Source organism: Scyliorhinus torazame, chromosome 16, assembly GCF_047496885.1.
Source record: "Scyliorhinus torazame isolate Kashiwa2021f chromosome 16, sScyTor2.1, whole genome shotgun sequence".
Lineage (NCBI taxonomy): Eukaryota > Metazoa > Chordata > Chondrichthyes > Carcharhiniformes > Scyliorhinidae > Scyliorhinus > Scyliorhinus torazame.
This window is the reverse complement of record NC_092722.1, coordinates 160241696-160268053: the sequence shown is the minus strand read 5'-3', so window position 1 is coordinate 160268053 and position 26358 is coordinate 160241696. Positions and strand designations below refer to the sequence as shown.

Below are 26358 nucleotides of genomic sequence, written 5' to 3'. Positions count from 1 at the left end.
GAAAAAACGGGAACAAACATGAAACCCTCAAAAGTCACTCTGACTCGAGCAGGGTGGGCCAACCAAACCGAACTCCACGCTTCTATGGGGCAGCATTAATTCCATGGAACATGGGCCTCTTCTTTGCTAGCTCCACACCCATGTCCTGATAGAACCTGATGGAGTGGCCTTCGCTTCGCAAAACTCTTTCCTTTTCCTTGAAGCTATGAAACCTCATTATTACAACACATGATGGAACTTCAGGATAAGGCATCGACTGAACTGTGCGATGGGCTCGATCCAATTCAGGGGGGGACGCAAATCCACCCTCACCTATCATCTTGCAGTACATGCCCGAGAAGTACTTTGTGGGCGTAGGGCCCCTCCATCCACTCCGGCAACCCCACAATCCAAATATTTTGCCTCCTGGGTCTATTTTCTAGGTCATTCATCTTGACCCTCAACGTTCTATTCGTTTCAGTCACCAAAGACAGTTCCGATTTCAACACAGCAGTCCAATTGTTGTGGTCTGACAAGGTCACCTCCATACATTTGATCGTGGCTCCCTGGACTTCAACGGTCTTATTAGTTTTCCCCACAGCTGCTTGAATGGGGGCCAAGGCCTCTTTAATTGATTTCTTGGAAGTCTTCTGAGACAATTCCTCGGTGCTTTTCAGATTCTTTCGCCAAGGTAGGAGAAAGAATCTCGGCCATTACTGGAGTGGATGGAGAACACAAAACTGACTCCGCCATTTTACTTGCCAAAAAGTTAAGGAAAAAGGTGGGAGCAGAAATTCACCAACAGAGTCTAAGGCCTCAACGGGAATGAACAATATTATAGGAGATGGTGGGATTCAAAGAGCCAGTGCAGACATGATGGGCTGAATGGCCTCCTTTTGCACTATAGCAATTCTGCCATATTAAACATTGGGGAGAGGTGTGGGTGAGGAGAGATGGTGATAAGGGAAAGGGTGGCTGAGAATGAAGTGGAGAACTGGAAATAGAAAATCAGAGAGGGACCCAATTGGGAAATAATGTTGTTATAATGCATCAAGATAAAGAAAGAACCATTTATCCTGTCGGAAAGTGATATTGGCTTGTAACTTCCACAGTGCCAAACTCCATCGGATTGCCACTCTCGCCAGACATACCTGCACTGTAATTCCTGAGCCTGTCTCACCCAACCTTCCTCACTCAGGCTGGGTGAGACAGGAACAGTGAAGTGCACCCTGGCAGGATCATCATGGGCTAACTGGGATGCAGAGAGGTAAGTCACTCCCCCTTTTTACAGTGGTCAGTGTGGGAGGGGAAATGATGGAGTCAGTCTGGGAAGGGGAGGTCAGTTCGAGAGGGAGGGGGTGGGGGCCCGTGCGATGCTGGGTCTGACTTTTTAAAATAGTTACTCTGGAGTTAGAAGTAAAACTGGCAGAACCATCCGAAGAGATTTAAATTGCTTCTGTCTGATAGTTCCTAGCCCAGCGTAATTATCTAGAGGAAGTAGCAATTCTGGGAAATTGCCAGATAAGCCTTTACGTGGGAACTTCCTGGTGGGATTCCCCAACACCTCATTGGGGTGCCCCTAAATGTGATGCTGGAGAACCCAGAATCATGGCCATTATACATATATTTTTAAATAAATTTAGAGTACCCAATTCATGTTTTCTAATTAAGGGGCAATTTAGCGTGGCTAATCCACCTACCATGAACGTCTTTGGGTTGTAGGGGCGAAACCCACGCAAACACGGGGAGAATGTGCAAACTCCATAAGGACAGTGACCCAGAGCTGGGATCGAACCTGGAATCTCGGCGCCGTGAGTCAGCAATGCTAACCACTGTGCCACCGTGGCCATTATATGGAGACTAAAGTTTATGGATAATGGCAAAACTGTCAAGACACTAAAGATGTCAGTAATTCCAGATCAAACACAGTTCTTTGTTAACTCATTATGTGTATTTCTAAGTTATTTAAAGCCATAATGCCAACTGCTGTAAAAAGGGCATTTAATGACTAACCACAACCAGATCATCTAATAGTTTCAAAAGTGTGTTAACTAGGGTTCAGGGTGAGAACATTCCTCTTAGTGTGAAGGGTAAGGCTGGTAGAAGTAGGGAACCCTGGATGACTCGGGGTATTGAGGCCATGGTCAAAAGGAAGATGGAAGTATATGATATGCATAGGCAGCTGGGATCAAGTGGATCCCTTGCTTGTCGGAGTAGAGTTAAGAGAGAAATCAGGAGGGCAAAAAGGGGACATGAGATTGTCTTGGCAGATAAGGCAATTGAAAATCCAAAGAGCTTTTACAGATACATAAAGGGCAAAAGAGTGACTAGGGAGAGGGTAGGGCCTCAAGGATAAACAGGGTCATCTATGTGTGGATCCACAAGGGATGGGAGAGGCTAAATGCAGGCAAGTGGGACTAGCTTAGTGATAGAAACTGGGCGGCATGGATCAGCTGGGCCGAAGGGCCTATTTCCATGCTGTAAACATCTGTGACTCTATGACTCTAAAGTACAGTTTTAAAGTGATATTTTGAGTGGTTTCAAATTTGATTCGTTGATTGATGTATTCAAGTTTGTGCAGAATCATTAACAGAATTCTATCCTAAAAATCAATGCACCTACAAAGGCAATAACTATATCAGGTCTAAGTCAAAATAACTTCCGGTGACGGTGATGTGCTGAGTGGACGCACATCAGGTGGCTCTCCTCCACACCATAACCAAATAGGCACTTTTAGGTGAATTTTCCCGAAAATTGGAAAGCAACTCAACCTTGACCGAGAAAGGAAAGAAATAGAACCAGCATGCCAGCGAACGGGAGCTTGAGGGGTCGAAGGGACGACAGAAGCAGTGGAAAAGGTCATGAGCATCAGACGGAAGAGCCCTGGATCCACGAGGCGAGGGGCCCCGGCCACCCAAGAGAGAGGAAGGGTGACGACCCGAGCATCAGCCTCCCCTTCCACCTGGAGACGGATGGAAGGCATTCCTTATGAAGGAACTGACTGCAATGAAAGAGGTGCTAAAAGTCAAAATCCAGGTGACAGTGACAGAGGCGATGGTCTCCATGCAAAAAGTGATCAATGGATTGGGGAAGAAGGTGGAAGCATAATAAAAACAATCCAAGAATTGGAGAAAGCATCGACAGACTAGAGCGGCAGGATTCTTTGGTGGCGGCCCAAGGCAGATTGAAAAGGGAAAGTCGAGGACCAAGCAAACAGATCCCAATGGCAGAACATTCAAATTGTGGGCCTGCCAGAGGGGATCGAGGGCATGGACCAGGCGGGCTATGTCGCCCAAATGCTGGGCAAGCTAGTTGGGTGAGAGAGCTTCTCTAACTCCCCAGAGATCGACAGAGCACACAGGTCGCTCAGGCCGAAACACAAGGCAGGGGAACAACCAAGGGCGATCATTGCGAAGCTACATTGATACCAGGATCGAGAGAGGATCCCGAGGTCGACAAAACAGACTAAGGAGAGAACCTGGGAAGGACACAAAATCTGGGGTGGACTTGGCAAAACGCAGGGCCGAATTTAATCAGGTGAAATCGGCCTGTACAGGACTGTGCTGCTCTGATGAGAAAAGTCGGGTCACAGGGGGAAGGGCGAGTGCAGCGGAATGCAGGCGAGGTTGAACCATAGGCAGAGGGAGCAGACAGACAACTATCATAAGATAGGGGTAAGACCAGCCCTGGGAGGGGGGCCTCACACTAGCAAAAGAGGAAAAGCGAGATTAAGGGGGGGAGAGAGAGAGAGAGAGAGAGAGAGAGAGAGAAGGAAGAAAGACAATAAATTAGAGATATTTCAATTTTTTTTTAAGAACTTGGACATGTCACCTGTCGTCTTTTACATGCTGATGCTAGTGCTCAACACTTGTACAGTCAACATATATTCACACATAGGTGGCATCATCAGGCTGGTGCACTGTATCCCAAAGATGCGTTGTGCATGTAGATTCTATAGTTTCTATATATATATATCTCAAGAGGCACGATCCTGCTCGATTCTGCATTAATTTTGAAAGAACAGGTGTAGTTTTGTTTATTGATTCAAAATTGATAATGGCATTGCAATAGTCCTGAAATAACCTTTGGGGCTAGTTCACTTCCTTTCCACTGACAATCCATATGCCAGATCTGTTACCCAACAGCAAACTTCAATATGAAAACATCGGCCCTATTATGTATTTTCTTTTTATTACCTTTTCATGTACTTAATGATCTGTTGAGCTACTCGCAGAAAAATACTTTTCACCGTACCTTGGTAAACGTGACAATAAACAAAATCCAAATCCAATCCAAACACTACTAAAACTGTAGTTTTGATTATTCAAAACAGATTAACTTGATATTTTTGGCTTTGGTCCTGTATCTCATATTCCAATAAAATATTCCATACAATTGAATGTAATGTCAGGCTTACCTGAAGCGGGGACTGACAAAGGAATCGTGTGTACTGCATTCACAAGGTCGGTGTTAGAATAGGGAACAAAAGAATGGAGAAGAATCAAGTTAATTTTTGTAATAATATAAAGTTACACTTAGTAACAATGATCACTTAGTAACAATGATTATTATGCTAATGATATTTAGAACAACTCTAATAGTTGTTCATTTAATTCCCCAGCCTTATAATTTCTTACATAAAGCATATTATTACACAAGTGTAGCTGTGTATTGTTATGAATATTTTGTTAAAAATCTGGAAGTTTATATTTTACACTGTCAGCTAATAATTCACATTTACCATTCAAATAAACACAATTCCCCTCCTTCCTCCCCAAGAATTAATCTCTCTTGCTAGTGTGAGGCATTTTCTCTTTAGCTGCATGGTAAGCGCTCATGTACGAGGCTAATTGTGCTTTGTCATTAATGAAGACAGTCAGGTCAAATTGTGTTATACAAATGTATAAGCAGATTGCCCCACATAGGTTAAAAATTAATTCTCTTGTAGTTTAATTTGGTATCTGCCAATTTTAATTTTTGGCCTGCGAGGTCCCCATCATTGGAATGAATGATTGGGGCTTCACTAATATTTTTAGAGAAATAACATGAAACAACATGATCAAAGGAGTGTCTCTTTTCTCCACCAAACTGATGAGATTGGAAAACAGTTACAAATGTAAACTGGGTTTTACTATGCAAGGACATTAAACCACAAAATATCTGTATGAAACTGATTAGGACCCTGTAGTTCCAAACGCAAATTCACAAGAACTAAAGTGGACTGAAATTATCAATCCAAAGAATTCTTGGGATACATAATTTTGTGCTGTGTCGTATATTTTATATCTCGGATCTATACAGAGATGACAATAGTTTGTGTGCGCAGGAAAGTTATATACAAGGCTGGCGCATACGCGATGGGCCAAAGGGCCTTTTCCGTGCTGTAGACCTCTTTGACTCTAAGACTTTTGTGAAAACCTTTAAAATGTTTACTTCATACTTCGAGCTCTAGCTCCCAGCTCTTTCTGCAGTTTGTTTTCTCTTGGTCTACACACAGGCTTAAGTAATCAAGCACAGTGAGCATTAATTGTAAACAGGTTAACATAATCAGACACAGAACAACTGATAACAGACAATTATTGCAGAGTAGTGTGACCCAAGGGTGTAACACTAGGACCCATTTATGATCGGAACTGGATGGTGTGTTTTTTGCACACGTCACTTGCATTTTCCCAATATTCTGGTAGAGAAAAGTTGAGACAAGGTCAATGCAAAAGTCAAGAAACTGGTTTATTTTGCATGATACATGACTGAACAGGATAGTCCTTTCAGATTTAAACATTTTCTATAATACTATCGGTACGACAACAAAAACAGGCTATGTTCCTTTCTTATTGGTCTGTCGCTAGTTGTAACAATCAGCTGCCCATATCTTGATTTCTGGCAGAGATTTGCTCCTTAGCCTTTATTGGAACTGACTGATCATGAGTTATACTTTTTTTTGCCTCTTGAGCACAGAAAGTGGTGCTGAGCACTTGATCCCTCCATGTCCAAGGATTGGTCAGTACAACTGCCAATTAAGCTTACCAGTTCCTCTGGGGAGGAGATTCTCAAAACTAGCCTTTTAACTGATCGCTGCCAACTGAGTTAAATAGGGCCATCAAGCAATAATGGGTGTCGATGTTAGGTGAGAAGGGGTGGCATAGCGGTATTGCGGCAAGTGGTGGAATTTAAACTCAGTAAAATGACCATGAAACCATTGTCAACTGTCATAAAAATCCATCTGGTTCCTTACATGTGACTCCAGACACACAGCAATGTGTTGACTCTTAAATGCCCTCTGAAATGGCCTAGCAAGCCACTCAGTTGCATTCAACTGCTACAAAATTTGAAAAATCAATGAAACCGGACAGACCATCCGGCATCGACCCAGGCACCGGAAACAACAACGGCAAGCCCAGCCCTGTTGACCCTGCAAAATCCTACTTGCTAATATCTGGGGGCTTGTGCCAAAGTTAAAAGAGCTGTCTCACAGACTAGTCAAGCAACAGTCTGACATAGTCATATTCGATGATTCATATCTCACATACAATGCCCCAGACACCACTATCACCATTCCTGGGGATGTCCTGTCTCACTGGCAAGACAGAGGAGGTGGCAGAGTGATATACAGTTGGGAGGAAGTCTCATGGCTTCAGGTTAAACACAGGCGAGGAAACCTCCTGCTGATTACCATGTATTGTCCACCATCAGCTGATGAGTCAGTACTTCTCCATGTTGAACGCCATTGGAGGAAGCACGAAGGGTGGCAAGGCAGCATAATATACTCTGGGTTGGAGACTTCAATGTTCATCGCCTAGAGTGGCTTGGTATTAATACCACAGACTGTGCTGGCCGGGTTCTAAAGGACATAACTGCGAGAATGGGCCTGCAGCAGGTGGTGACGGAACCATCAAAACATACTTGACCTCATCCTCACTAACCTGCCTGCTGCAGATGCATCTGTCCATGACAGTATCAGGAGAAATGACCACCACATAGTCCTTGTGGAGACAAAGCCCCGTCTTCACATTGAGGATACCCTCCATCGTGTTGTGTGGCACTACCACCCAGCTAAATAGGATAGAAAGGGCAACACGATGGCGCAGTGGTTAACACTGCTGCCTCATGGCTCCGAGGACCTGGGTCCGACCCTGGCATCGGGTCACTGTCCATGTGGAGTTTCCATATTCGCCCTATGTAGCGTGGGTCTCACCGCCACAAACCAAAAATTGCCCCTTAATTGGGAAAAAAAGAATTGGGTACTCTAAATTTATTTTAAAAAGAAAACATAAATAAATGGAATAGCAACTCAAGACTGTGCATCCATGATGTGATGTGGGCCATCAGCAGCAGCAGAATTGCACTCAACCAAAATCTGCAACCTCATGGCCTGGCATTTCTCCACTCTACCTTTACCTCCAAGCCAGGGAATCAACCCTTTTTCTATGAGGAATGCAGGATAGCATTCCAGGAGCAGCACCAGGCATACCTAAAAATGAGGTGTCAACCTGGGGAAGCTACTGCTCGTAAGCAGCAAGTAATAGAGCTAAGCGATTCCACAACAAACGCATCAGCTCTGAAGTCCTGCCACATCCAGCCATGAATGGTGTTGGGCAATTAAACAACGCACTGGAGGAGGAGGTCCACAAATATCCCATCCTCAATGATGGAGGAGCCTAGCACATCTGTGCAAAAGACAAGGCTAAAGCATTCGCAACACTCTCAGTCAGAAGTGGATGATCCATCACAGTCTCCTCTGGAGGTCACCAGCATCACAGATGTCAATCTTCAGCCAATACGACTCACTCCACATGCCAATAAGAAATGGCTGAAGGTACTGGACACTGTAATGTTATGGGTCCCAACAAATATTACGGCAATAGTTCTGAAGGACTTCTGCTCCAGAACTTGCCACATCCCTAACCAAGCTGTTCCAAGTACAGCTACAACACTGGCATCTACCCAGCAATGTGGAAAATTGCCCGGTTGTGTCCTGTACACAAGGAACAGGACAAATCTAACCCAGCCAATTACAGCTCTATCAGTCTATTCTCCATCATGACGGAAGGAGTCATCAACAGTGCTATCAAGTGGCACTTACTCAGCAATATCCGGCTCACAGGTGTTCAGAGTCACCCAGCTCCGGACCTCATTATAGCCTTAGTTCAAGCATGCACAAAAGAGCTGAATGCAAGAGGTGAGGTGAGAGTGACTGTCCTTGTCATCAAGGCAGCATTTGGCCGAGTATGGCATTAAGGAGCCCTCGTAAAACTGGAGTCAATGGGAATCGGGGAAAACTCTCCAGTGGTTGGAGTCATACCTGGCACAAAGGAAAATGGTTGTGGTGGTTGGAGGTCAATCATCTCAGCTCCAGGACATCACTGCAGGAGTTCCTCAGGGTAGTGTCCTAGGTCCAACCATCTTCAGCTGCTTCATCAATGATCTCCCTTATATCATAAGGTCAGAAGTGCAGATGTTCACAGACTACTGCATAATGTTCAGCACCATTCGCGATTCCTCAGATAATGAAGCAGTCCATGTCCAAATGCAGCAAGACCTGGACAATATCCCGACCTGGGATGACAAGTGGAAAGCTACATTTGCGCCACACAAGTGCCAGGCAATGACCAGCTGCTACAAGGGAAGATGTAACCTTCTCCCCTTGACATTCAATGGCATTACCATCGCTGAATCCCCCACAATTAACATCCTGGGGGTTACCATTGATCAGAAAATGAACTGGATTAGGCACATCAATACAGTGCTAATAGAGTAGGTCAAAGGCTAGGAATCCTACGACGAGTAACTCACCTTCTGACCCCCCCAAAGCCTGTCCACCATCGACAAGCACATGTCAGGAGTGTAATGGATCCACTTGCCTGGATGAGTTCAGCTCCAAAAAAACAAGATTATCCAGGACAAAGCAGCCAGCTTGATTGCTATCCCTTCCACAAACATTTAATCCTTACACCACTGAACAATGGCAACCATGTGTACCATCTACACGATGCATGCCAAACTTCCTTAGGGTGCAGCTTCCAACCCCAAGACAACTTCCATCTTGAAGGACAAGAGCAGAAGATACCTGGAAGCCCCAACCTGGAGGTTCCCCTCTAAATCACCCAACTTGGAAGTATATAATTGTTCCTTCACTGTCGCTGGGCCAAAATCTTGGAACACCCTACCTAACAGCTATGTGGGTGCTCCTACAACTCAAGGACTGCCTGGATTCAAGAAGGCAATTAATCACCACCATCTAAAGGGCAACTAGAGGGAGGACATGGGGATTTTCACAGTAACTTCATTGCAGTGTTAATTTAAATCTACTTGTGACATTAATAAAGATTATTAATGATTATTATCAGGGATGGGCAATAAATATTGGCCTAACCAGCAACACCAGCATCTCGCAAATAACTTTTTAAAAAATGTTGACCAGCAGCTCTGAGATAATACACCTCCCCCAGTGTCCTAGATTGTGAGCATGGAGACTCTTTTGACAAATGTAGCTGCATGCTCAACCTTCACCCTTTGGATTTAGTTTAATTGAAATACAATCTCCCATGAGGCAGCATTTCAGAATAAGTGGTCTCATAGGATGGAGATGAGGAGGAAACTCTTCTCTCAGTGGGTCACCAAACTTTGAAACCTTCTATCCCAGAGAGCAGAGGAAGCTGGGTCATTGAATATATTCAAGGCTGAGTTACAGATTTTTGACCCTCAAGGTAATGGGGATAGGCAAAAAAGTGGAGTTGAGGTCACAATCACATCAAAAGAATGGTGGAGCAGGTTCAAGGGCTGAACAGTCTGCTCCTGCTCCCATTTCTTATAAAACCATGGAACTTACAGTGCAGAAGGAGGCCATTCGGCCATTGAGTCTGCACCGGCCCACGGAAAGAGCACCTGGAGGAAACCTACGCAGACATGGGGAGAAAGTGCAAACTCCACACAGTCACCCAAGGCTGGGATTGAACCCGGGTCCCTTAAGTTGTGAGGCTGCAGTGCTAACCACTGTGCCACCATGCCGCCCCCTTCATATATTCTTAACCATCCTGGTTTTGTTGCGATCATCTTAGGTTGATATTTTATTGCATTTTTGACATTCGTTATTAACTTTGGCAGACTACTATGGTATTTTGCACCAAAGATATTAATTTTTACAAACTCAAATAAGGTTTTGAGCATATAAAAATGAAATAGTTGTTTGGCGGTAACTTTTTATGCAACTATAGTTCCTGAGTTTCCTGGAACATCACTGTTATTTGGACTTTTCAGTTCCTCATTCAAATCAATCTATATTTACACATGATGTGCTGGAGCATAGTTGCATCCATGTGTTCAGATCAATGGCAGATTAGGGACGATGGGGCCGAAGCAACAAATTACTTACTCTGCTGATTAACCATACTACAGTAGAAACAGATGGCATAACTCAGATTGACGTGCAACTGTTGAAATCACTTACATCAACATTAAAAATCTATTTTAAAAAATTTAAATTATTAAACAAATTTTAAAGGCTGTAAAAGGCAATTTCTTATCTACACACCTCCTTTCCCACAAAATATGGAAGGGCATGGAACTTGCGTGTCCTTCCTGCCATTTTGTACAAAGGTCTGTTTCCAGTGGCTGTCTTGAATTCAGTTTTCCAAATGGGAGTTTACTGCTCATTTTAATCTGCATTGTCACCAATTTTGTTTATTATCTGTTTTTTAAATTATCTGTTTAATAAAAGATTCATTGTTTCCTTCAATTATGCTCATCCATCTTTCTGCTCACCTCAGTGTGGAGGATTCAGCAGAAATCTCAATCCATGTTCCTGTTATATTACCCTTGGTGGTAATATGTCGTGTTTTTTGACTTTTGCTCCAGAATGGTCCGTTGAGTTGATGACAATGAATCCACCAATCATTAGATTGAAATAAAACTAATTTATTGTATAACGATTAATTAAATGAAGTTTGCACACACTACTGAGCTATAGTTAATAATAAGGTAATATTGAACCTGTCTAGCAGGAATCAATAATCTAGTAGTCGCTGTCACAGGCCACCATCTCACTAGTATTGAAGTGGGACAAGAACCCGGAGCTATGTGGGTCCTATAGGCCGATCTCGTTGCTTAATGTGGACGCTAAGTTGCTGGCCAAGGTGTTGGCCTCCAGGATTGAAGATTGTGTGCTGGAGGTGATTATGGAGGACCAAACCGGATTTGTCAAGGGTAGGCAGTTGGTAACCAATATAAGAAGGCTGCTTAATGTGATTATGGTGACCCCGGAGAGAAGGGAAGTTGAGGTAGTTGTGGCCATGGACGCGGAGAAGGCGTTTGACCGGGTAGAGTGGGACTATCTATGGGAGATGCTGGGACATTTTGGGTTTGGTAGGGGCTTTATCGACTGCGTCAGGCTGTTGTACCAGGCCCCGGAAGCCAGTGTTAGGACGAATAAGCGACCTCAGACTATTTTAGGCTGCACCGGGGGACAAGACAGGGATGTGCCCTCTCACCACGGCTGTTGGCGTTAGTCATAGAGCCGCTAGCAATTGCTCAGAGAGCTTCTGGGGGCTGGAAGGGGCTGGTTAGGCGGGAGTGGAGCATAGGGTATCGCTGTATGCGGATGACTTACTCCTAAATGTAGCAGATCCAGGGGCAGGGATGAGGGAGATTATGGCGATTCTGGGGAATTCGACTGGTTTTCGGGATACAAATTGAATATGACGAAGAGTGAGATGCTTGTAGTCCAGGCAAGAGGTCAGGAGGGCCAGCTGGGGGAGATACCGTTCAAGTTAGTGGGAGACAATTTTAGATATCTGGGGATACAAGTGGCACGTGACTGGGGCGGTTACACAAGTTGAACTTGTCCCGGCTGGTTGAGCAGATGAGGGGCGAGTTTCGGAGATGGGATGCGCTCCCGCTGTCACTGGCGGGAGGGTGCAGTCGGTTAAGATGACGATATTGCCGAGATTTTTATTTGTGTTCCAATGCCTCCCGATTTTCATCCCGCGGTCCTTTTTTAAGAGGATCAACAAAATTATTTGGGGCTTTGTTTGGGCGGGTAAGTCCCCACGGGTGAAAAAAGTGATGATCGGGAGGAATCGAGGAGAGGGGGGTCTGGTACTGCCAAATTTTAGTAATTATTACTGGGCCGGCAATATTGCAATGATAAGGAAGTGGGTAGTGGGGACGGGGGCGGCTTGGGAGCGGGTGGAGGCAGCCTCATGCAGGGGCACCAGCTTCGGGGTGCTGATAACGGCACGGTTGCCGTTCCCGCCGGAGAGATATTCTACCAGTCCCGTGGTGGTGGCGGCCCTGAGGATCTGGGGTCAGTGAAGGAGGTATGTTGGTGCAGTGGGTGCATCGGTTTGGTACCCAATATGTGACAACCATCGGTTCGCTCCTGGGAGCCTAGATGGGGAATTTCGGGTATGGCAAAGGGCGGGAATTGAGAAGATGGGGGGACCTGTTTCTGGAAGAGAGCTACCCCAGCTCGAGGGCGCTGGAGGAGAAGTTTGGGTTGGCAGCAGGGAATGATTTAAGATATCTTCAGGTGCGGGACTTTCTGCGCAGGCAGGTATCATCCTTTCCACTCCTGCCACTAAGAGGGATTCAAGATAGGGTAGTGTCTAGGGGATGGGTGGGGGAGGGGAGGGTCTTGGACATCTACAAAGAATTAATAGGGGCGGAGGAGACGCATATAGAAGAGCTTAAGTGGGAGGAGGAACTGGGGGGTGAGATGGAAGACGGCCTATGGGCGGAGGCACTGAGCAGGGTCAACGCAACCGCTACATCCGCAAGGTTCAGCTGGATCCAATTTAAGGTGGTGCACCGGGCGCACATGACAGCGGCCCGGATGAGTAGAACTTTTGGGATGGAAGACAAGTCTGTCAGGTGTGCGGGTGGACAAGTGAACCATGTCCACATGTTCTGGGCATGCCCAAAAATTAGGGGATATTGGCAGGGGTTCGCGGATTTCATGTCTAGGGTATTGAAGACAAGGATGGAAATGAGTCGAGGGGTAGCGATCTTTGGGGTGTTGGAAGACCCGGGTGTCCAGGAGGAGAGAGAGGCGGATGTTCTGGCCTTTTCCTCCTTGGTAGCCCGGCAACGGATATCACTGGCTTGGAGGGAGTCTAGGCCTCCGAAGTCAGAGGCCTGGTTAACCGACATGGCGAGCTCTCTCGGCCTGGAAAAGATCAAGTTCGCCTTGAGAGGGTCAGTGTCAGGGTTCGCCCGGAGGTTGCAACTATTCATTGATTTCTTTGTGGAGAGGTAATCGTCAGCATGCGTGGGGGGGGGTTAGGGTAGTATAGAGTAGGGGGTTAAATAGGCGGGCCTTGGAGGGACGGATGTCGGCGGTTGCTTTTTGATTACTGTTCTTTGTACTCTATTGTTATTGTACTGTGGTTGTTTGTTATGCCAAAAATACCTCATTAAAAATTGTTTGTTAATAATCTAGTAGTCACTAATAATAGCCTCGAGTTAACTTGCTCTAATCTACTCCTCGTGCTGTTCTCAGGCTTTCTCCTTTGCTAACCACCTTCTAACTACCCAGCATTCCGAGGTTTGATTTATACAGAGATATGGTGGTGCCCTCTAGTGTTTGAACCACACACAGATGTATTAATTAACCCTTCACTTGCTTGTCTATCTACACATCATTACAGTTCCTATATACCTCTGTCCACTGGTGGAACTTTGGCTTGTAATGGTGGGGGTGGGAATGCTCCAATTGCAAATTGTCCAGGCATCCAAGCCATGAGCTGAAATCTGACCTTTCATCATTGACACCATGATTCACTCCAGGAAGCCACCATCCATTCACCCAGGAACATTTGGGTTAAGGTCACCTGGGTCAATGAGAATCTCTTCTGCTTAATCAAAGGCAAACCTTCTTGTATATTGTGCAGTAGAACACCATAATCCTTGCCACTTTATCAGTGGCATACTTTAGGACACTCTCCGAGTGGGCAGCATGGTACCAAAGTGGTTAGCACATTTGCTTCACAGCTCCAGAGTCCTAGGTTCAATTCCCAGCTTGGGTCACTGTCTGTGTGGAGTCTGTGCTGCATGGGTTTCTTCCGTGTGCTCCGGTTTCCTCCCACAGTACAAAGATGTGCATGTTAGGGGGATTGGCTATGCTAAATTGTCCTTAAGTTCCAAAAAAAGGTTAGGTGGGGTTACTGGGATAGGGGGAGATGTGGGTTTAGGGTGGAGGTATGGGCTTAGAGAGGATGCTCTTTCCAAGGGATGGTGCAGACTCAATGGGCCAAATGGCCTCCTTCTGCACTGTAAATTCTATGATTCTATGATTTGATCAGGGATCAGGAGTGTGCTTTAAGCACTCAATTGTCTTCCTTGCAAATTATCAGGTCAACAAGCACGTACAATTCCTGTGCTAGGTTTTGATGAAGAGAAATTAGGTCATCATCCATGGCTTCAGTAGGTAGGCCTTGCTCATCAATATTCATCCGCCTCCTTGTCCTTCCTTGTTGAATGAGTTAGGTGACAAAAGTCAAAGCCATTGCAAACACTGCAGATGCAAAATCCTCAGTCATTACTAGGTCAGTCACACACTTGCTTTTCAGTCTAATTGGCTTTGATAGGAATAATGACAAATAATGACAAAAATGCAGCAACTTTCTGATCGCCATCGAAGACAATAAAGAAGTGGGAAAAAGAATGGCCTCTCATCACTCTGGAGAGGCGAATGGTGACAAATGTGCCATGGAGCTATTACAGAACACAGCTCATTTTGTAACTCATCAATTCCATTTTTTTCCTGAAACTTTTATTAACGATGTCTTGTGCTGAGAATGCACGATTATTATGGCACACGTTTGCAGCAAGTTCAAACCCGTTAACTAGGTTCAAATTGAGAAATTTGACTAAATTAGCTCACCAACAGTGTAAGTCTGCAGGAGCATTTAGCTTAAGACTTCTGAGGCATTACTTCCAGCTACCTAACGTGAATCCTCTATCAAAGTAGCAAAGAGCAGATATTCAACAAGGTTGGACACAAGGTGAAGAGGGGACCAGTTAAATGCCAGATTCTAATATAAATGCTGCCGAAATTAGAAAGGCTTCACTTTTCTAAAAACAATAAACCACCAATGGTTGTAATCTTTCACAGCTTAGTGACTTAAACCTTTAAACAAGTTACCTTTATCTAGTGTAAGCAAAGGAACTTTATACTGTATATTAACTCTAAACACTGTCACATTTAAGATCTTGGAATCCATCATTTACTCAATAATCTAGTTAAGCAAATCCTGGCGCCAGTGGAGTTCAAGTCTGTCATTAAATCTGACGTCAGCATACACCCAGGAGTTTACAATCTGTACTCCTTTCTTGGCAGTCAGTATACATAACCTTTCAAGTCACTGACTGTGCCAAAGATACTTCTAAAAACATTTCCCATGATTGCCTGATACCATTTCTCTGCATTTTGGTTGTGTCTGCATAAAGAAAAGTGTGCTTTCTTTTAAAAGGCACAGGAGTTACAAATACATTCCAGCAAAGATGCAAGTATAACTCAACATCTGTTGCAAATAATTGCACTAATGACACAGAGGTTACTGACCCATATACTGTAGAGGGACAGAAAGATTACAGCATCAACATAAAATATGTCCCAGTTCACATTTCACGAATGATTTACTGCACCTCCTGCACTTTAATTTTGCACAATAATTTCAAAGAAATCTTTGTATAGGTAGGTTTAGTAAAGGCATCATTATCGGCGTGTGATGCATGACTTAGCATATTGTTTGCCAAGTGGCTGCTGGACTTCGGAAAGTCTTGCAAAGCCAGACCTTGCACTAATACATTTGTCAGTCAGTGGCTAATGTGGTTTGGACTCTGTAATACATTATTTCAGGTATGCTTGTGGATAGCGCTTGTGGATAGCATACCCGGGACTTGGCTCACTTTGTTTTTTGGCTTGTCTGTTTACTCAGTTTACAATTGTTGTTCATTTACAATGGGTTTCAAACAATGTATCAAAGTATACAGAAAACATGATACACTTTGTAAGACAAGTAGCATAGAGAGTCGATTGGCTGAACTCCAGCAGCTAGCTCCAGCAAAAAGGAATAGATACAGTTGGGGCATTTTGCTGTAGTTTACCACATTATTAAAGCCGCGTGTTACATTGGTCCATAAGAACTAACTTTCTTGAATTGGTTGTAAGCCTGGGTCTGATCTGTGTTGAGGTCATGTTGGTTTGGACTCTAACCAGCAATGTGCAAGGTCCATTATTTCAGTGAGATAAATCATTGAGCTGCAGATAATGCATAGGACTAGGAGGAGGAAGTGGATTATTGCTTGGATATTCAAACTTAATTCTCATACGCTGAGAATATAAGGCCAATGGGAGGGGAAGAAATGGCAAGTCTACATTGAGTATATATATATATTCTCAATGAATTAAAAACATCAATGAAAATAATTGCATTCACGAAACAGCAAAGTCACAACCTTAAACAAATTAAGGCTAAAAGTGCACCAGTTCCTGTCTACACAAGCAGACCTGTTCCAGCAGATTATAACACTGCACCTGCCCAAATCTTTATTTGTGTCACAAGTTGGCTTACATTAACACTGCAATGTTACTGTGAAAATCTCCTAGTCGCCACACTCCGGCGCCTGTTCGGGTACACTGAGGGAGAATTCACAATGTCCAAAATACCTAAAAGCACGCCTTTCAGGACTTGTGGGAGGAGACCAGAGCACCTGGAGGAAACCCATGCAGACACGGGGAGAACGTACAGACTCAGCACAGACAGTGACCCAAGCTGGGAATCGAACCCTGGACCCTGGCGCTGTGAAGCAACAGTGCTAACCACTGTGCTACTGTGCTGCCCCGATGACTGAACATTTGGAAAGTCAAAGCTCAATCCACCATTGTCAGCGTGGTTTTATGACGGGCAAGTCACATTTGACAAACTTGCTTGCATTCTTTGAGGATGTAACCAGCAAGGTGGATAATAGGGAACATGTGGATATGGTATTTTTAGACTTCCAGAAGGTGTTTGACAAGGTGCCGAATTAAAGATTGATCCAGAAGGTGAAATTTCACAGGGTTGGGGATAGAATGCTAGATTCGATAGGGGATTGGGTGACTGACAGAAAGCAGGGGGTCGATTTAAATGGGTCCTTCTCTGGCTGGCGAACTGTAACTTGTGGGATTCACTCCTCTGACCTCAACTCTCTACAATCTGTAAAAATGATCTGCAAGCAGGGACAGAAAGTAACATAGAAAAATTTGCAGATGATACTAAAATGGGTGGGAAAGCAGGTAGTGAAGAGGATATAGATAAGCTAGGAGACTGGGCCAAAATTTGGCAGATGGAGTTTAATGTGGAAAAGTAGGGTCTAGTTTAGCACAGGGCTAAATAGCTGGCTTTTAAAGCAGATCATGGCAGGCCAGCAGCACAGGTTCAATTCCCGTACCAGCCTCCCCGAACAGGTGGCAGAATATGGCTACTATGGGCTTTTCACAGTAACTTCATTTGAAGCCTACCTGTGACAATAAGCGATTTTCATTTCATTTTCAGTTCATAAGTTAATCATTTTGGCTGAAAAGTCAGGAAAATTATCTAAATGGAAAGCAGATTCAAAATGCATCTGGGCAGAAGGATCGGAGTGTCTTTATTCATGAAATCGTAGAAAATCTGTGTGCAGGTACAAAATGTAATAAGAAAGGCAAATGGAATTTTAGCGTTTATTGCAAAAGGACTGGAGTAGAGAAGTATTGTTGCAATTGTATACGGTGTTGGTGAGACCACATCTGGAGTAGTCCAGTTTTGGTCTCCTTATTTGAGAAAGGATGTGGTGGCATTGGAAGCAGTTCATAAGAGGTTCAACAGATTGAATCCGGGGATGAAGGGGTTGACATATACAGAGAGATTAAACAGTTTGGGCTTATACTCGCTGGAATTTAGAAGGATGAGAGGGGATCTGATCAAGGTATATAAAATACTAAAATGATAAAGTAAATGTAGACCAAATGTTCCTCCTTGTGGGGCAATCGAGAGCAATAGGTCACAGGTATAGGTTGAGAGACAGTAGATTTAAAACGGAGATGAAGAGGCACCACTTCTTGCAGAGGGTGGTGAATTTGTGGAACCTGCGTCCCATAATGCAGTGAAGTCTGAATCATTAAATGGTTTCAAGAGGGAAATAGATATATTTCTGATTTTAAAATGGGTTAAAGGGATATGGGAAACAGGTAGGGAGGTGGCTTTGAGACCAGGAAGAGATCAGCTATGATCCATTGAATGGTGGAGCAGGCTCGAAGGGCTGAATTGCCCACCTCTGCTCCTAATTCCTATATTCCTATGTTCTGACTTTATGATGAAGGCAAAGTCATTGCTGAAGTAGCTGAAGATGGTTGGGTCTAGGCTACTATCCGAAGGAATTCTTATAGTGATGTCCCAGGATTGAGATGATTGACTTCCAACAACCACAACCAAGTGCTAGGGATGGCTCCAACCAGTGGAGCGTTTTCCTCATGTTTCCCATTGATGGATTCTTTGATGCTACACTCAGTTAGATGCTGCTGGATGTCAAGGGTAGTCACTCCCACCTTACCTTTTGAACTTAGTTCTTTTGCCCATGTTTGGAGTAAGGCTGTAATGAGATCTATAGCTGAGTGGTCCTGGCAGGACACAAACTGACCAGTGAGGTTATTGCTAAGTGCCAGTTTATTGTACTGTCGACGACCACTTCAATCATTTTGCAGATGATCACGATTAGGCTGATGGGGCAGCAAATGACCGGGTTGGATTTGTCCTTCTTTTTGTCATATGGTAGGTACCAGTGTTGTAGCTGTACTGGAACTACTTGGCTAGCAGCATGGCTAGCTTATGGAGTACAAGTCTTCAGTACTATTGCCAGATTGTTGCTAGAGCCAGAGCCTTTGCTGTATTCAGTGCCTTCAGCTGTTTCTTGAGGTCACTGGAGCGAATCGAATTGGCTGAAGGCTGACATCTGTATTGCTGGGGACCTCAGGTAGAAGCCATGATGGATTTTCCAATCTCTTATCTTATGTTTCTGTCTTTGCAGGTAATTCATAAACAGAGTTCATGCATTGTTACTTTAGTTCTGCATCTTAAATTAGAAGCATAACAGGACCACAGCTGGCCATACATCAATTGCTAATAATGGAACCTTCTTATAATGCAACCTTGTTCATCACAACAAAATATCAGTCAGGAGCAGGTTCTTTGAGCAGAAATGACAGTTTGATAAACGAGAACAGCAAGGTCAGTTTTAGCGATAATTTACAACTTAATTTGAAAAGCCTGCATTCAAAAGATTCAAGGAAAAATGTCAAGTGATTTTAGACTCTCAAACCAAAACAAAGAGCAACATTATAGCTTCTCTTTAGTTTGAGAGCCTGAAACAAAAATAAAAGTTGCATCTGTATATATATAATGCAATATCACTTTTTTCAGTAATGTCCCAAAGTTCTTCACAATTAATTCCTTTAAACTATAGATTTTGAAGATGGTAATTTTTCATGCAGCAAAACTCCACAAATAGCAATGAAAATATTTATCAGCTAATTTTATTTTTGTGTTGGCTGAGGAGAGGTTTTTAATCCAAGAATTCCCTGCTCTTCAAGTGAAGGAAGCATGAGAACTGGCAGTCAGGGTTTTAGTTTAACATCTCATCCAAAAGACAGTGCCTTTCTCAATACTGTATTGGAATACAAGACCAATAGTACGGGCCAAGTGTTGTTATGGAACTTCAACCAACAATTCTTTGACTCAGAGGTGAAAATAGCTGCAAATAACTAAGCAGAGCCCTACATCAAAGGCATGAGACTGGCAATTCTATTTCTAGGTTCAGCTCATTAAATTTGGGTTTCCTTTGTCTGATGAACAGAGAGGTTCTTTGAGATATTAGTTTAGTTATCATCTACAGAGTTCCACATGACATGGGTCGAGAGAACTGTTATCATCCCAGCTGATGTTACTGCTGGACAGTAAGGTCGTGGAACCCTGGCTCAACAGATCGTAATTCTTACTTTTTTGTTCAGAGGCATGGATGAAAAGAATCACAGGACAGCCAATTAACTTTGAACAAAGGACTGAAACATTTATTAAAAAGGAAAAGATGAAGGGCCATCATCAAGGAGAAGGTTTTGGGGAAACTGAAAGGTCTGAAGGTGGATAAATCACCAGGACCAGATGGACCTGGATGGAGGCATTGGTGGTGATCTTTCAAGAATCACTGGAGGTAGAGAGTGTCCCCGAGGACTGGAAAGTGGCTAATATAACACCGCTGTTTACGAAGGGAGGAAGGCAGCAGATGGGAAATTATAGGCCGGTTAGCCTGACTTCGGTCCATTGTTAAAGACGGGATTGTGGTGTACTGGAAGTGCATGATAAAATAAGACTGAATCAGCACGGCTTCATCAAGGAGAGGTGATGGCTGAAAAATCTGTTAGAGTTCTTTGAGGAGGTAATAAGGAAGTTGGACAAAGGAGAACCAGTGGACGTGACTTGAAGTAGTAACAAGAAAGTTAAAACATAGGAGAACTAGTGGACATGATTTATTTAGATTTCCAGAAGGCCTTTGACAAGGTGCCGCATATTTCTAATTACTGCTCCTGAAAACAGTAGGTTACAGAACCAAAAATAAAATTTGGACTTCTGTTAATTATAAGAATATACACACCAATTGTTCAGCAAATATTATTATTAGAGACTCCCGAACTGAACCAGTTGTGTGCTTCAAGACAATGATCCACAGCCAAATAGTTACATAAACTTCATCTAGCAGGGAATGCAAGTTATATTTGGAAAGTGTATTCCAGTAAACAAATGAACTCTTTTGGACTTGGAATATGAGAACTAGCTCATATTTGTGCCATTTCCAAATTTCTGTATGGATCATCTAAGCTTTACTCAAATATTAAATCTTCAAAAATAAAAGCAGAAATGAGAAGAATCATGCATGCACTTTAAAGAGAGGTGCATATGGCAACAACATAACACACAAGGAGGAAACAGATGCAGCTTCCAGGTATTACTGATCAGACATGGCATATTGGTGCATTTATAATTTGCTAAATTTATTCCAGTTTCCATATTTAAATTTTAATAATTTTGCAGTTATGCACAAATCTTTTGCATACAATCTTATAATTTATCCTTTTCCTAACAAGCTGAATTAATTTTGGAGGAAAAGACTGAAACTACTCGAAATCAACCAAAAAAAAGTACGAACACTGGAAAGGCATAGATCAGTCAACATTTGCAAAAACAATATATGGATTACCATTTTGAATAACTCAAGTGTTCAGAGTGGAAAATTGAAAAATAAGCAAGTACTTTAATGAGTTGGAAAATAAAGAGAAGGGCTAAATAAGCATTGAAACAACAGGTAGTCCCAGAGGTCAAGGATGGGTTGAATGACCTGAAGCCTGTCCAAAAGGAAAGCAGAAAATTATTTGATGATACAAAATAATATTTCAGTAAAGAAATAAAAAGTAAATTAAACAAAAGCATTGCACATTGTTAAGCTTGTGAGAGAGTAACAAAGCAAAAGACATCAAAATAAGATAAGTTGTAAATAGAAACCAGCCAATACAGGAGGACTGAAATGAGAATGTTGTAAATAAAGTGTCAAAAAATCAATCTCCCAAAAGAGAGACAAAATCCAACACCAAAGACACAGATCTCACTCAGCCAGAAGTGTTCTGATGAAGCATCTTTATCCAAAGTATTAGCCTGTGAACCCCTCCCTTGATACCAGAGACGCCCCACATCACCTGCATAACCTTGTAAAATAAATAGAACATATGGCTTTGGTCTTAAGTGACTGAAGTTCGTCCTCTGATTCAGGAGGTGGGGGTGGAGGAAACAAGACAATTACAGGGAAATTGGGGTTACACTTGGAGATGGAACATAATGGTCAGCAAAGCAAATGCATGTCTGCCTGTTACTTTACCCTTGATAGGAGAGTGTGATTTTAAGTTAAAACAGAACTGCAGAAGCAACGGCCATAGATAAAAACTGGTAAGTTCTAAACATAAGATTAACATTAGGAAGCATTTCTTCAAGCAAAACACGATGAATACTTGGAATTGGTTAGGCAAAGGATGCAAATAGTCTCAAGTCACAACAGAGGCATTTAGATGGATGATGTTGTATCTGTAGGTGACAATACTGTAGCCTGGAGCATCCCTCCCCGATGAACTGAACAAGTCCTATGCCTGCTTTGAACAGTCAGCCAATAAATCAGTGCCATACATCCCAACAGCCCTGGACACACCCATACCCACTATTACAGCCTCAGAGGTAAGAGCTGCCTTCTTGAAGGTGAACCCGCAGAAAGCGACGGCCCCCGATGGAGTCCCTGGGCAAGCACCTGCGCAGACCAGCTGGCACGTGTATTCGCAAACATCTTCAACACCCCACTTCTCCGCTCTGAGGTCCCCACCTACTTCAAGAAGACCACCATAATACCAGTACCAAAGAAGAACAAGGTAGCGTGCCTCAACGACTACCGACCAGTGGCCCTGGCATCTGTTATCATGAAATGCTTTGAGCGGCTAGTCATGAGATGGATCAACGCCAGCCTCTGAGACAGTCTCGATCCATTGCAGTTCGCCTATCGCCACAACCGGTCCACAGCAAATGCTATCTCCCTGGCCCTACAATCAACACTCAAACACCTCGCCAACAAGGGCACCTACGTCAGACAGTTGTTCATAGACTACAGCTCTGCCTTCAACACCATTATCCCAACAAGACTAATAACCAAACTCTGCAATCTTGGACTTGACTCCTCCCTGTGCAGATGGATCCTTGACTTGCTCACCAACAGACCGCAATCTGTCAGGAAAGGTAACAGCACCTCCTCTACAAGAGTCCTCAACACTGGGGCCCCGCAAGGATGTGAGCTCAGTCCTCTACTGTACTCTATACCCAAACGACCGTGTGGCAAGATTCAACTCCAATTCGATCTATAAGTTTGTGGATGATATGATTGTGGTGCGCCGTACCTGAAATAACGACGAATCAGACTACAAAAGGGAGGTAGATGACTTGGTTGCATGGTGTACCAATAACAACCTCTCTCTAAATGTCGGCAAGACCAAGGAACTGACCATCGACTTCAGTAAGCATATCACAACCAACAAACCAAGAAAGCCCAACAGCGCCTCTACCTCCCACGGAAGCGGAATAAATTCGGCATGTCTGCATTGACTCTTACAAACTTCTAAGATGTGCCATGGAGACCATCCTATTCGGCTGCATCCCAGATATGACAACTGCTCAGCCCAGGATCGCAAGAACATGCAGAGTGTGGTGAACTCAGCCCAACACATCACACAAGCTTGCCACCCTCCCTTCTGTCTACACCTCCTGCTGCCTCAGGAAGGCAGATAGCATTGTCAGAGACCTCTACCACTCAGGCTTTGCCCTCTTCCAGGACCTTCCATCAGGCAGAAGATACAGAAGTCTGAAGACCCGCACATCCATACATAGAAACAACTTCTTCCCCACAGCTACTAAACTCATCAACGACTCTCCCTCAGACGGATCTGATCCCTTTAGAACACTATTCATGTCGCCTTATGCTGCTCTTGCTCATGTATTTTTGTTTTGTTTAGCCCTTGTTCCGCACTGTAACCAATCACTATTTGTCGATGTACTATTTGTCAATGTACTTTGTCGATTATTCTTTTGTCTACTATGTATGTACGGTGTACGTTCCCTTGGTTGCAGAAAAATATTTTTCACTGTACTTCGGTAAATGTGACAATAAATGAATCAATCAATCAATAGGAACTGGGCTAGATAGATCTAAATAGATCATTAACTCCATCAATGTTGATCTTTGCAAAGGGAAAGCAGCTTTCTGTCACAAATCCACTTTCCTTAGCTCAACCCATGAATCCCTCCCTGGCAATTTTGAAGTTGCACTTGTACCTAACAATGACAATAATGGGTTTGCGCAAGTGGGGTTCGGCTGGTGTTGTGACAAATGGGCAAGAATAGCAGCGATCCTTACACAGCTAGCAAATGCCATATTATTAAAATATTCCTTGAAGAACTCAATCAACCAATAATCTGCTCATCTACAAGACAACTACTGACGCTAAAGGCACAGCTCCAAAGTATGCACCAGGCCCAGCTGACATTCAACATCAGGACAGGCCAAAGACATCAGTTACTTGTCATTCAATAGGAATCAATGTCAACTGGCAAATTAGATTGAATCTGTAGGAAGGGCCAATTTCTAATCAATAACAGAAAAAGTTGCACAAGCCCCAGAGACCCAAGGCCTTCTACAAAATAAATATATACTTTAGGAGATGAGTTTGATCACATTCCTTTCCAATATCAATCCCCAACAGAAAGATAATTGAGCTTTGACATTGTGAATAAAATTGGTTCATTTAACAGAAAGCAGTCATATGGAGTCTTTGTAGAGTATTACAATTATGAGGTTTATGAGATTGTGTTTTAGACTGCAATTTTAAATTTAGGGCAAATTAAGGGGCTCAAGTGACCTGTTGTAATAATAATAATAATCTTTATTGTCATAAGTAGGCATACATTAACACTGCAATGAAAATACTGTGAAAAGCCCCTAGTCGCCACATTCCAGCGCCTGTTTGGGTACACAGAGGAAGAATTCAGAATGTCCAAATTACCTAATAGCACATCTTTCGGGATTTGTGGAAGGAAACTGGAGCACCCGGAGGAAACTCACGCAGACACAGGGAGAACGTGCAGACTCCGCACAGACAATGATCCAAGCCGGGAATCGAACCCTGGGACCCTGGCCTTGTGAAGTCTGCCTGACAGTAGGCCTTGGTGGTTTGATTGTTAAGAGGTCAACAGCAGTTGTTGTTTTAAGTTGTTTCACTGGTAAGGTGAAAGATATTTATGCTTGAAGACAATGACAGCAGCATCTGAGCTCACAATAAGTAAACTTCTAGTTTGCCAAAGTCCCAGAAAGGTGTTGAAGGTTATGGATTGTAAACAGCTGTGCTGTCAACTGTTTATTTATTTCTAAGATGAAAGAAAGTTGGGGTCACAAATAGCTGATCAATATTTCTGCAAGGCTAATGTACTTCCTTTTGCCATGGGGAAGGTGGTACAGGAAGTCATTATAAAAAAAAAAAAAAAAAAAAAAAAAAAATCGGGTTACAGACCTCCCTACAAATCAATGAATATCAGAGATAGAGGGCCGTACTTTGTAGTCAGCAGGCAGAAAAGGCAGCTTGGCTTTGAGCTACTACAGCTGGATATAGGAGGGAGACGGTCTCCGGTTGCAGAAACGTATGCCATCTAAATGCTCCACAGGAAGTAGAATCATTGAAAAGGTCTTTTCTGTTGGTGGTGGCTTCTGAAAATGGAGGAAAGCAGCTGGAGATGGTCACCTTAAAGTTGTTACTCAGTAAAACAGGGATATGGGAACCTACTGAAAGCTTGGAGCAACTATGGGCTGTTTGCTACAAGGACAGCACTTCTGTGAAAGTGCAATGTGTTTCAAGTAAAAAAGGGTCACTTATCTCTGCAGTTTAATGCATATGTAACTTATATAGAAGTGTTTAATCAATAGTGCTTTTAATCAGCGCTTTTTGCAGAGGGTCGGATTAAATGGGTCCCTCTCTGGCTGGCGAACTGTAACTAGTGGGGTGCCGCATTCCGCGGACCGTCCAGTCCTCGGACCTCAACTGTCTACAATCTGTAAAATTGATCTGCAGGCAGGGACAGAGTGTAACACTGCAAAATGTGCGGATGATACTAAAATAGGTGGAAAGAAGGCAGTGAAGAGGAGATACAGATTTTACAGATGGATAGAGGTAGACTAGGAGATTGGGCCAAAATTTGGCAGCTACAGTTTAATGTGGATAAGTGTGAGGTTATCCATTTTGGCCAAAAAAATAGTCAAGGCAAATTATTATCTAAATGGAAAGCAGATTCAAAATGCGCCTGGGCAAAGGGATCTGCGTATCTTTGTTCATGAATCGCAGAAAGGCTGCATGTAGTTACAAAATGTTATAAGAAAGGCAAATGGAATGTTAGCATTCTTTGCAAAAGGACCTGGATATAAAAGTAGAGAAGTAGTATTGCAACTGTATAGGGTGTTGGTGAGACCACATCTGGAGTATTCTGAAGAGTTTTGGTCTCCTTATTTGAGGAAGAATGTAGTGGCATTGGAAGCAGTTCAGAGGAGGTTCACCAGATTAATTCCCGGGATGAAGGGGGTGACGTATGAGGAGAGATTAAACAGTTTGGGCTTATACTCGCTGGAGTTTAGAAGGAAGAGAGGGGATCTGATTGAGGTATATAAAATACTAAAAGGAATTGATAAAGTAAATGTAGACCAAATGTTCCCCCTCGTCGGGCAATATAGAGCAAGAGATCA

General features: G+C 43.4%; 1 protein-coding gene across 8 annotated transcripts in view; it reads right to left on the bottom strand.

The window, feature by feature from the left end:
* Positions 1 to 26358, bottom strand: part of LOC140393178 (arginyl-tRNA--protein transferase 1) — a 342882-nt gene that overhangs the window by 212425 nt on the left and 104099 nt on the right. For all 8 annotated transcript variants that reach the window (XM_072479317.1, XM_072479322.1, XM_072479316.1 and 5 more), the window contains one exon: positions 4397 to 4429. In XM_072479317.1, the coding sequence (XP_072335418.1) occupies positions 4397 to 4429 (33 nt within the window). The remainder of the gene's footprint in view (positions 1 to 4396; positions 4430 to 26358) is intronic.